The sequence below is a fragment of the Helianthus annuus genome, chromosome 2 (genome assembly GCF_002127325.2).
Source record: "Helianthus annuus cultivar XRQ/B chromosome 2, HanXRQr2.0-SUNRISE, whole genome shotgun sequence".
NCBI lineage: Eukaryota > Viridiplantae > Streptophyta > Magnoliopsida > Asterales > Asteraceae > Helianthus > Helianthus annuus.
In genome coordinates, this window is record NC_035434.2 from 172,444,232 (window position 1) to 172,455,880 (window position 11,649).

Genomic DNA, 11,649 nt, shown 5'->3' on the forward strand with positions numbered 1-11,649 from the left:
TTCAACAAAATAAGCATGAAAATTGGTTTTACCCAAAAGAGGCCGGTTATTTTTAGTGACGGAACCAAGAATTGTTTCCTAAAGGTACGGAAAAAAATTTAAAGACTTTAGGCCCCTAGCTACGGTTCATAGCGGGTCGGATCGGGTCGGGTCATGTAAAACCAGTAGACATAAACAAAGTTTTGCGGGCCGGATCAGATCGGGTCGGGTTGGGACAATTTCAATTTTCAAACAATCAAATTCTATTTTCTAACTTCCTATCACATTAACAAACAAAGTTTCAAGTAAATCAGTAAATATAAAAAACATTCATAAGTAGGTAAATTAACAACAAAAAACCATCAAAGTTCAAATGCTACCTACTTCTATTTCTCCTAATCATTAAATAAAACAACAAAAAAATTTATCTAAGACATAACTTGGTCTTTAACTAGAAGAATCCGACAAAAAAAAGTGGTCCAACACTTTTCCTCTTGAGAAATCATGCCATAACTTCTATACGCATGGTTCTTATCACATATAAATTTGCTCTGTAAGTTCATTAAACAACAGTAAACACTTAATCAAAATAAACAATCATGTTCAACCAATACCATAGTCCATAATTTTCAATTTTAATTTTCAAATAATCAAGTCCTAGTTTTAAATGTTGATTAGTAATCATTTAAACAAACAAAGTTTAAAATAAAACAACAAAATCATTCAATACAAGTCTAGAACAACTTCAAAAAACATAAAAAAGCGAACCCTTATACATCTATATTTTCTCTTAATCACCACATAAAACAACAAAAAATAATCAATAAAAAAATATAAATCTTTGGGTTGAGTTGGGTTTGGGCTTGGGTAACAGGGTTAATAAAATTAGATTGTAGATTGGGTTAAGTAAAGTGAATGTGGTTAAAAAATAATTATACAAATTGTGTTATATACTTATGTATTCATAATAATCAGTGTTTACTTTTTTTATAAATTCATAATACTTTTTTTTTCTAATGAAGGTGGTTGAAAATTTTCAAGGGGTGCGGTTGAAAAAATCCAAGGGGTGCGGTTAGAATTTTCGACGAAAAATAGCACTAAAAACTTTTTTTTCAAGTGGTGCGGCCGCCCACCCACCATCGTGGGTAGGTCCGCCTCTGGTTATTGTACAATATGGCTTAATGTACGAAGCGTACGAGATTCAGTTTCAACATGCGAAAATTGGTTTATGACATGCGATTTTGGTATTTTCTAACATCATACGAATTTTGTTTTTTTTTTTTTTACTAACATGCGAAGTTTGTTTTTTTATAAACATGCGATTTTCATTTTTTTAACATAACGTGTGAATTTGATATTACGTACGCTTCGTGTGTTAAACCATATTTTTTTCAATAACCATGAAGTGCAAGAGAAAAAAATATTACATAAATGTAAATTATTCATGTGAAGTGCAAGAGAAAAAAAATATATTACATAAATGTAAATTATTCATGTGAAGTGCAAGAGAAAAAATACATTACATAAGCGTATTGTGTATCACACTTAATAATACAAGTTCTATGCAATTATTCTTTTATTAAATTTGGCACTAATCTTATTGCGCCTTTATACAACCCTCAAAAACAAAACAAAACAAAACAAAAACCAACAATACATCTTATATTTTCGTCTTTAAAACATATAAACCACACCTGTACATCTTTTCAACCAAATCTATTACTACAAACTGGGTTGAACCTTAGCCACTAAAATCGGCTACACACGACCCCAGCCGGCAAACCCACGGTCCACCACGGTCACATTTCACACATCACGACTCGACCCCCTTTTCAAGAAGCGATTCCGATCCATAGTTACGACCCCACGCTCTCTCCTTCCAAATCCTCTCGACTTCATCGAACGTCAACCCTTTGGTCTCCGGTACATACACATACACGAACACAAACGCCGCGACAGCGATACCGGCCAGTATCAAAAACGTCCAGTCGGTCCCGACAGCGTCAGCAACCGAAAGGAAACATTGCGCTACGATCAAGTTCGAAATCCAGTTGACGGTAGCGGACATTCCGCTACACGTTCCCCTATACGATTCCGGATATATTTCGGAGTTCACGGTCCATGGAACCGGGCCCATACCGGGTGCGAAAAACGCGATATAAAGGGTTAGCCCGAGAACCGCGATCCAGCCGACGTTGGTAAAACCGGATGATGTGAGGAAGAAGGAAACTGAGAGGAGGATTAAGGAGAGGATTACGCCGAATAAGCTGCTTAAGGCTAACTTGCGGCGGCCAGAATGGTCGATGAGGTGGATTCCGACGACGGTACCGGCAGCGTTCATTAATGCTACCATTAGAGATAGTAAAAGGGCTAATTGGTTTGAACGGAAACCGGCCATTTGGACTATGGTTGGACTGTAGTACATTACGGTGTTGATACCGGTGAATTGTTGGAACGCCTGCAAATCAACAAGTGGTTTAAGAATTATTAATCATACCCGATATGTAATAGTATTAACCCGTTTATTTATGAATGGGTTGATTTGGGTTATATTTTCTCTGGTTTGTCAAACAGGTCGAATGGAACGTTAATGATTCGAAAGTCGCTTAAAGCGCAAATTACAGGAATAAGGTGCCCATTTTATGAATTTTCCCAATTTTAGCGACATTTAAATAACCAAAGTCCATATTAGAAAATAACTTACATTGATTACTGTTTTCGTCCCTGTGGTTTTTCAAAAATCACTATTTCAGTTCATTAGTTTAAAAATTACGATTTCAGTCCACCTCGTAACCATTTCAGTCCCTGTACTTAACAGAATAATGGATTGAAATGGTTACGAAAGTGAAACCACAAGGACTGAAATCGCAATTTTTAAATTAATGGACTGAAATACTGATTTTTGACAAACCACAGGGACGAAAACAGTAATCAACTCTTATTTTTAAAAATATCATCTTTTCAAACTTGTAAATTATTTATTATTGTAGTTTTTATATATCAACATTTTTTAGATTTAGTCCCTAGCTTTTCAAAACTACACGGATCGTCCCGGTGGTTTACACTTTATACATTTAGTCTCAAACTTTGCCAAAAGTCGCATGGATTTATTGGCTGGGGGGACTAAATGTGTTACAAAGTGCAAACCACAAGGATCATCTGTGTACTTTTGAAAAACTGGGGACCAAATTCAAAATTTTGGTAAACTACAGGGACCATTCGTGTACTTTACTCTTATTTATTTAAAGAGTAAAATGCACGGATAGTCCCTGTGATTTGGTGAAATTTCACCTTTAGTCCCCAACTTTTCAGAATTACACCCTTAGTCCCGGTGGTTTGACAAGTTGTTACTTGGATAGTCCCTAAAGCGGATGAAGGTTACTCGGATAGTCCCTGTGGTTTGACAAGTTGTTACTTGGATAGTCCTTGTCATTTCACACCCACTTAACCAGAAAAACTAACCTCCATCCGCTTTGGGAACTATCCAAGTAACAACTTGTCAAACCACAGGGACTAAGAGTGTAATTTTGAAAAGTTGGGGACTAAAGGTGAAATTTCACCAAACCACAGGGACTATCCGTGCATTTTAAAAAAAAACCAAACACATTTCAGGTAAGCCCAACCTGGCCTGTTTTGACACGTGCCAAAAGATGGCCCATTTTGAACCGACCCAAATTTGACCCGTTGACCGACCAGCCGACATACCTGAAGTCCGGCTCCAGCGAAAAACGCAAGTCTGATTTCCTTGATTCTGAAAACATCCAAGTAACTGATGGCATTCTTTCTCTGCTTTTCTTCTTCCAACGCAGAAGAAAGCTGATCAAGTTCTTCCTCTAACCGAAACGGATCGTAAATTTTCGACAACACGACAATGGCCTCCGATTTGCTCTTCTATACAACATAATAGATTAACAAGCACTATTACATACATAAATAATATATAAGTACATACGAAAATATACAACCGACTCACACTTTATTACCAAAATATCAGTGTCAAATATCAGTCAGGAATACCGGTTCCGATATTATCGGCAATATTGATGGATATTTGACCGATATTGACCGTTATTTTGGATGCCTTGGTTGATGCGAACTCGATGGAAGATTTCATGGAATTTATGATTAGATCATGTTTTAAATATTGGCACTTTCGAGTTTTTCCTTTCGATATTACTATTAATATTATATATGTTTTATGTTTTATATATGTGTATAAATAAATTCTGCATGATATTAAAATTACCCATATCCCATCGCGATAACGTATATCTCAAATATCGGCCCTTGACCAATATTTGATTTTGGACCGCTATAACTGCATAGGTGGTACTTAATATATATATAATTTAGGGGTGCAAACGAGCCGAGCGGCTCGCGAGCTACTCGAGATCGGCTCGAGAAAAAGCTCGAAACGAGCCGAGCCTTATCGAGCCCGAGCCAAGCTTGAGCCTCAAAACAAAGCTCGTTTGTTTATCGAGCCCGAGCTCGAGCCTCACATGTGAAGCTCGTTAGGCTCGTCGAGCCTTAGTGTAAACGAGCCGAGTCGAGCCGAGCTTATTTAAACTTGTTTACAAGCCGACCTCGAACCTAAAAATAAGCTTATTTAGTAAACGAGCCCGAGCCCGAGCTTTACTTATCGAGCTCGCAAGCCTAAAAAGTCTATTATTTATAATATTTTTATTTAATATACTAATTAATAGATAATAAACAAGCCGAGCCGAGCCCGAGCCGAGCTCGAACTTGATAAAAATACAAACGAGCCGAGCTCGAGCTTTGAAAACAAAGCTCGAATCGAGCCGAGCTCGGGCCCGAGCTCTCATAAGTTAATCGAGCTCGAGCTCGAGCCTGGCCGAGCTTGGGCTCGGCTTGGCTCGGCTCGTTTGCACCCTATATAAACTTAAAAAAAGATCAGCTTCCCACGCTTGTAAATAAATTTAATTTATAATTATTTTCATAAGCAATGTTTGTATGTGGCTAGCATGGCAAAACCAATGGAACAAAATCATTTTACAAGTAAAATGACGTAAAATGAGGTTGATTGCTAAAATCGAAAAAATAAATTGTAAGCCTTAGCCGACTACTATTTTTAAGTTTCAACGTAAATTTTATAACATTTACCTTCATGTAAAGCCAGCGTGGAGACTCCGGAAGCAACAACATTAATAAAAACTGAACAATAGCTGGCACAGCGGCAACTCCGAGCATCCATCTCCATGTCCCAGGAACCTGTTTAAAAAACATTTATAAAATAAGATAAAAAAATATATATATTTATATAAAAATGCATCGTCATCTTGTTTGTGGAAGATATGAAGTCATATGATCAAAAACATTACCAAAAAGTATTACTGAAATATTATCTAATAAAATGTATCATGTCGTTTGTGGAATAAGATACGAAGTCATATGATCATTAACGTTATAAAAGTATATTACATGAAAATATTATGGAAAATACATGGTGCTCCGTGCTCTAAATAATATTAAAAATAAATTTCAAAATCTTATTATACAATGCTCATTCGTAAAAAAAAAAAAAAAAAAAAAAAAAGCCCCCCTTCATCTCAAAATAAATGATCCATTTTTTTTTACCTTTTTGGCAAAGTTTCAGGGGCTGTTTGGCAACATTTGAATGGTTAAGTGCTGAACAAGTAAGAGGTCTGAACCATTAAGTGCTGAACCAGTAAGAGGTCTGAATCATTAAGAGCATGTATGATGCTTAACAGTTCAGAGGCAAATGTCTGACCAATTCAGATTAGAGGTCTTAACCATTCAGACTCTGTAAAAATCTTAACCATTCAGAGGCAAATGTCTGAATCATTTTAGACATCTGCTCGTGAAACAAACGGTCTGAACCATTAAGTGCTAAACCAGTAAGAGGTCTGAACCATTAAGAGGTAAACAAACAGCCCCACAGTCTTAAATTACCTCTTTGCATATCACTAATTATCAAAAAATATTAGATTTTAAAAGCTAAGCGAGTAAAACGCTTTCATTTTATTAAGGTTGATTTTTATTTTGGGATCGAAGAGAGACATTTGACTGCAAAAACGATCAGGCGAGAAATTAGAGAGTGATTTTGCCTCTTTAAACAAACTTATTATCCGGGCCCCTAACTCAAACTTGAAGCTGCTTCCTTGAAAGTTGAGGCTGCACAACCAGAATCTTACATGTTTATCAAAACACAATTTAAAGTGCATATTTGTACACTAAATTTCTGACGTGTTCATAGAAAATAGGGTAAACTACACTTTTCGTCCTTTATGTTTGTAGTGGGTTGCAATGGATGACCTTTAACTTTAATAATTACAGTCACAGTCCTTTATTTGGAAAACTTGTTACACCTTAGGTCCTTTGACCCTAACCTGGTTAAAACTTTCAGTTAAGTGAGGTGATGTGCAACCCATATGAGGGTAAAACGGTCATTTAATACAAAAAAAAAGAATGTCAAAATTTAAAAACTTATATAAATTTTTTATTACACGACTGTTTTGCCCTCACATGGGTTGCACATGACCTCACTTAACTAAAAGTTTTAACCAGGTTAGGGTCAAAGGACCTAAGGTGGAACATGTTTTGCAAATAAAGGACTGTGACTGTAATTATTAAAGTTAAAGGTCATCCATTGTAACCCGCTACAAACATAAAGGACGAAAAGTGTAATTTACCCTAGAAAATATCACTAAATTTCAGATTAATAGTTACTATAACTAACTTTTTATAACTTTTTTACTAGTTTATGTATCGCGGATCGTAAATACTATATTAGCATATGCCTTTAGTCGACGAGTAGAATAAATGAGTATTATCAACCATTAGCATTTTAGTTGTCTTCATATAATTATATTACTCCAAAAGCGTTGTCAATAATCTGTTATACTTGATCATAGCATACCACAGGGACCATCTGTGTACTTTTGGTAAAAGTTGAGGACTAAATGTGTTACAAAGTGCAAACCACAGGGACCATGCGTGTACTTTTGGTAAAAGTTGAGGACTAAATGTGTTACAAAGTGCAAACCACAGGGACCATGCGTGTACTTTTGAAAAAGTAGTGGACTAAATCCAAAATGTTGATTAACCACAGGTACCATCCGTGTACTTTACTCTAAACGAAGAAAACGAGTATGTAAAAGCAAAAAGAATCTAACCTCAGTGAAAGCAAGATTAACAAGGTACGAAAGAAATTGTCCACCAGTGATCATAAGCACGTTGGTGCTCACAAGACCGCCCCGTATTTCAGATGGGGCTGCTTCCGCAATATACATTGGTGCAGTAACTGACGCTACACCGACACCTAACCCAACCAAGAGCCGACCAAATATAAGTACATACGGGTCGGGTGCTAGAGCCATCACAAAAGACCCGAGTGCGAAAACTACATCGGCAAGAAGTGTTGCACGTTTACGCCCGTATGCATCGTTTATCCAACCACCACCAGCAGCTCCTATCATTGCGCCCACTAAAGCCATGCTAACAATTGTCTCCTGTATATAGAAAATAAAAATATAACGGAAAAAAAAGGGTTGTTAGAGCTTTAAAAGTGCATTATAATTATAAGAGTAAATTACGTTTTTGGCCCCTGTGGTTATATTACTTTTACTATATTAGCCCAAAATAAGAATTTTTAACATATCTGCCCCCATGGTCTCTATAACTAACCATTTTGGCCCCATGTACCTGTAAGAAACTACTTTGATCAACGGCCTCGAATTCATCTCGGATGTACAAAAGCGCACCGGATATGACTCCTGAAACATATATTTCAGCTTAATATATTGAAGACCATGATTCTTAAGTAGAACTATATGTTTATATGAATTAAAATGTTTAGTCGATATGTCTATGAGCCGATTAGCCAAATAACATTCGAATCAGTCACTACCAAGATAAAAATTTGAGTTAACTTCCATTTTGCTCCCTGTGATTTGGTCATTTTAACGGTTTTGCCCCAATAGTTTAAAAATAGCCATTTTCCTCCCTGATTTCTCTAACTTATCATCATTTTGCTCCCCGCCTCTAACTCCATCTGGGAGGAAACTGGCGACAAACTCGAAAGATTAGGGAGCAAACTGGCGACAAACTCGAAAGATTAGGGAGCAAACTGGCGACAAACTCGAAAGATCAGGGAGGAAAATGGCTATTTTTAAACTATTGGAGCAAAACCGTTAAAATGAACAAACCACAGGGAGCAAAATGAAAGTTAACTCTAAAAATTTATTAGTTACAGGCATCCAAAATTTTTACAAATTTCTTTTTTTGGAAAAAATTTATCAATAATTTTTGTACTAAATTTTTTTAGATAAAATTTCTAAACAAGTTTATTAACTAGTCCAAACCACCTTACAAAGAAAAAAAAAAGCTCTAACCTATGTTGTCAAAAGCGCAAAAAGCGCGCGCCTAGGTGCCCGGGCGCAGCGAGGCGCACCTATAGCGTCTGGTGGTAGCCTAGGCGCAAAAATAGGTTTTTTTGAAAAAAACGCTGCTGAGGCGCAAAAAGGCGCGCGCCTAGGCGCAAAAACGGTGCTGAGGCGCAGTGGATAAGCAGGAAAACTTAAAAAAATGAAACCGACTATTAGCTACATGATCTTAAATGACATATATAATAGTTTTTTTTAATTTTATATGTGGAATCTTATTTATTTTCAAAGCATAACATATTTTTTATATTTTGTTTCTCTACGTGCGCTTTTCTTAAAAAAGCCCACGCTTTTTTTGCGCCTTGTGCCTAGGCTCCGGGCGAGGCCGATGCGCCTCGCCTGCGCCTTGCGTCTTTGACAACATAGACTCTAACACTATTTTTGTAACAAACAAGTTGCAAGTAGTGCTACCCCCAATAAGACAATCTAAACATCAAAATCAACTAAAATCATTGTGTAGTTAAAAGAACAAAATCCCAAAGAAAAGTGCTTGACAAAACACAAATGGCCCAGACAAAGTGTTTAAATGAAAGAAAATATAAGATCAAAATTTATTATCTAATAACATCCTCTTAATTTTCCATTTAATCATAAAAAAATTAAATAAAAAAAAGAGTAAATTACGATTTTGGCCCCTGTGGTTATATCACTTTTACCCTTTTAGCCCAAAAAAGAATATTTTAACATCTGAGCCCCCAACGTCTTTTTTTCTAACCCTTTTGGCCCCGTAACACTAACCCCATCCATTAAATGTTGGGGGCTAAAAGGGTTAGAAAAAAAAAGACGTTAGGGGCCAAAAGGGTTAGAAAAAAAGACGTTGGGGCTCAAATGTTAAAAAAATCTTTTTTGGGCTAAAATGGTAAAAGTGATATAACCACAGGGGCCAAAATCGTAATTTACTCTAAAAAAAGTGACCAATAACACAATATACAGAAAGACTAATCAACTATATTATTAACAATTTACTTAATTATACATAAATTATGTAGACAATTTGGCCAAATATAACATGCTCAAAACAAAAACTTTTTTATAAGATCTTACATATATGATATCATGAGCATCAAATAACAAGAAATTCAGAAACAATTTACCTAATTAGAACCTAACTGATGTAGACAAACTCATATGCACAATTAGAAATCTGCATATGAACATGTATTATGAATTTATGATCATGCATATGAACATATTATTATGAGTAAAATTCCGTTTTGGTCCCTGTGGTTTGGTTACTTTTGCCACTTTAATCCAAAACTCAAACTTTTTGTATCTGGGTATCTGGGTCCCTGTGGTTTCAGTTTTATTGCCATTTTGGTCCAAAAATGAAATCAGGTCATATTTGTCTTATAAAATCCTGCTATTTTGTCCTTTTCCGCAGAGGCAAAATGATCATTTTTTTTTATAAATAAATACCATATTTTATAAGACAAATATGACCTGATTTGCCGCTGGGGAAAATGACAAAATTGCAGGATTTTATAAGACAAATATGACCTGGTTTCATTTTTGAACCAAAATGGCAATAAAACTAAAACCACAGGTACCCAGATGCAAAAGGTTTGAGTTTTGGACTAAAATCAGGGGCGAAGGATAAGAGGGGCGGGGAGGGGCGCCCGCCCCCCCGAATTTTTCGCTCAGTAGTGTTATATATGTAGTTTTCGTATAGAAATTTGTGGGTATATACGTTTTCGCCCCCCGGTTCTATAGAAATTTTTGGGTATATACGTTTTCGCCCCCCGCCGAAAATTTCAAGCTTCACCACTGACTAAAATAGTAAAAGTGACCAAATCTCAGGGACCAAAATGGCAGTTTACTCTATTATTATGCTCAAAACAACTTTTTATCTATATCAGATCTTGCAAATATGACATCATGATGATCAAACAAGATTAAACAAACAAGATCCATGAAAAAGATTGAACAAAATACCAGTATCATATCCAAAAAGAAGCCCACCAATTCCAGCAACAACAGTCAAACCCAACACATAAGTGTTACTAAAATATGTAATCTTCTTATCAACACCAGCATCTATATACCCAGAACTCCCAGGGAACGATTCAATCGTCATCTAAATCAAACAGATAACGTTGACCACTTGACCCACCAGTTAATTTTTCCAAAAAAACACAAAACAATTCACTCACGCAATTTATCAAACACTTGGCGTGCAAACAAAAACAACCGATAAAAAACAGATTCTATTTCAGTTTCAATAAAAGGTTAAAAACCCTTTTGGGTATCAACAAAAGGGTGGGTGATTGTGGAATCAAATCATGTAAAATCTTGAAAAAAATGAGATTTTTATTGAGGTTTTAAGAGTGGAAATGAGTCGATGAGGGTATTTTGGGTATATTTGGAAATTGGGTGTGTGAAGAAATCAATTTTCTTGACTACAATTTCCAGAAAATTTGGTGAAACGTGTGAGAAATGAGGATGTGTTGATGCAGGGAATCAATCGGTTATTAATATTTATAAAGTGGTTTGTGAAGAGAAGGGGTTTAAAGTCACATGCAAGTGAGTCACCTTCACCTAACAACTACTTTATCGACTTTTCCAAAATATAAACAATTAATATAGAAAAACCATAAAAATAGTTTAATATACATCTTAATCAATGTGACATTATTAATAAGTTAAACTAGAATTACGACCCGTCGCAATGCGGTGGAGATTCTTTAGCTATAACGAAATCGATTTAGGACCTGCACGTTATGTTGAACCTGTGAAATGGGAAAAAATAGACGATGTAAAAACGTTCACCCGCACACACACACGTTGCGTCGTGTTAACTCGCAAAATTTAGAAGGAAACGTAAAATCGCTAAACCAAAGACGCATGTTGCGATGTGTTAAGTCATAAAATTTAGAACGAAACATAAAGCGAAAAATTTGCGTAAAATGAAAATTATAAAGGACCAAAGTTGAAAGTAAAAAAAGTTGTGAGGATAAATTGTAAAAGATAAAAAAGTTTAGGGTTAAAAGTAAAAAAACAAATAGTTTTGGGTTAAAGTAATTTATGAAATACTTTTGGGTGAAAAGAAAAAAAATTATTTTTTTTGAAAAACCCCCAAAGCCAAGGTTACAACAACCATATGCATAACCATTTTTCTTTGAAAAAACCCTCAAAGCCAAGATTACAACACTTCGCGAAAGATTAAAAGTATAAGGGACCAAAGTTGCAACAGATGAAAAGCTTTGAGTTAAAAGTTAAAAAAATCAAAGTGGGTAAATCGTAAAAGATG

At 35.7% G+C, this 11,649-nt stretch overlaps 1 protein-coding gene across 3 annotated transcripts; it reads right to left on the reverse strand.

The window, feature by feature from the left end:
• Positions 1-1,451: 1,451 nt before the first annotated feature.
• On the reverse strand, positions 1,452-10,952 carry LOC110927248 (inositol transporter 1). 3 transcript variants are annotated; one of them, XM_022170901.2, is made up of 7 exons: positions 10,335-10,886; positions 9,497-9,546; positions 7,663-7,733; positions 7,134-7,469; positions 5,101-5,208; positions 3,685-3,870; positions 1,452-2,437 (listed from the first exon to the last, which is right to left on the reverse strand). In XM_022170901.2, exons 4-7 carry the CDS (start codon positions 7,452-7,454, stop codon positions 1,793-1,795), a joined length of 1,260 nt encoding a protein of 419 aa, XP_022026593.1. In that variant the 5' UTR covers positions 7,455-7,469; positions 7,663-7,733; positions 9,497-9,546; positions 10,335-10,886; the 3' UTR covers positions 1,452-1,792. The 3 variants fall into 3 exon arrangements, with proteins under 3 accessions (XP_022026593.1, XP_022026591.1, XP_035841827.1); XM_022170899.2 differs by lacking the exon at positions 9,497-9,546 and having other exon boundaries at positions 10,335-10,952; XM_035985934.1 differs by lacking the exons at positions 7,663-7,733; positions 9,497-9,546 and having other exon boundaries at positions 10,335-10,478.
• Between the last annotated feature and the right edge of the window lie 697 nt (positions 10,953-11,649).

Excerpts from the sequence above, each read along its gene's own strand:
- LOC110927248 (XM_022170899.2), bottom strand. The coding sequence starts at position 10,476 with ATGACGATTGAATCGTTCCCTGGGAGTTCTGGGTATATAGATGCTGGT. Across the intron at positions 7,470-7,662 it reads ATCAAAGTAGTTTCTTACAG|GAGACAATTGTTAGCATGGC; the intron begins GTACATGGGGCC and ends TTCTATATACAG. Across the intron at positions 3,871-5,100 it reads CACGCTGGCTTTACATGAAG|AAGAGCAAATCGGAGGCCAT; the intron begins GTAAATGTTATA and ends TATGTTGTATAG.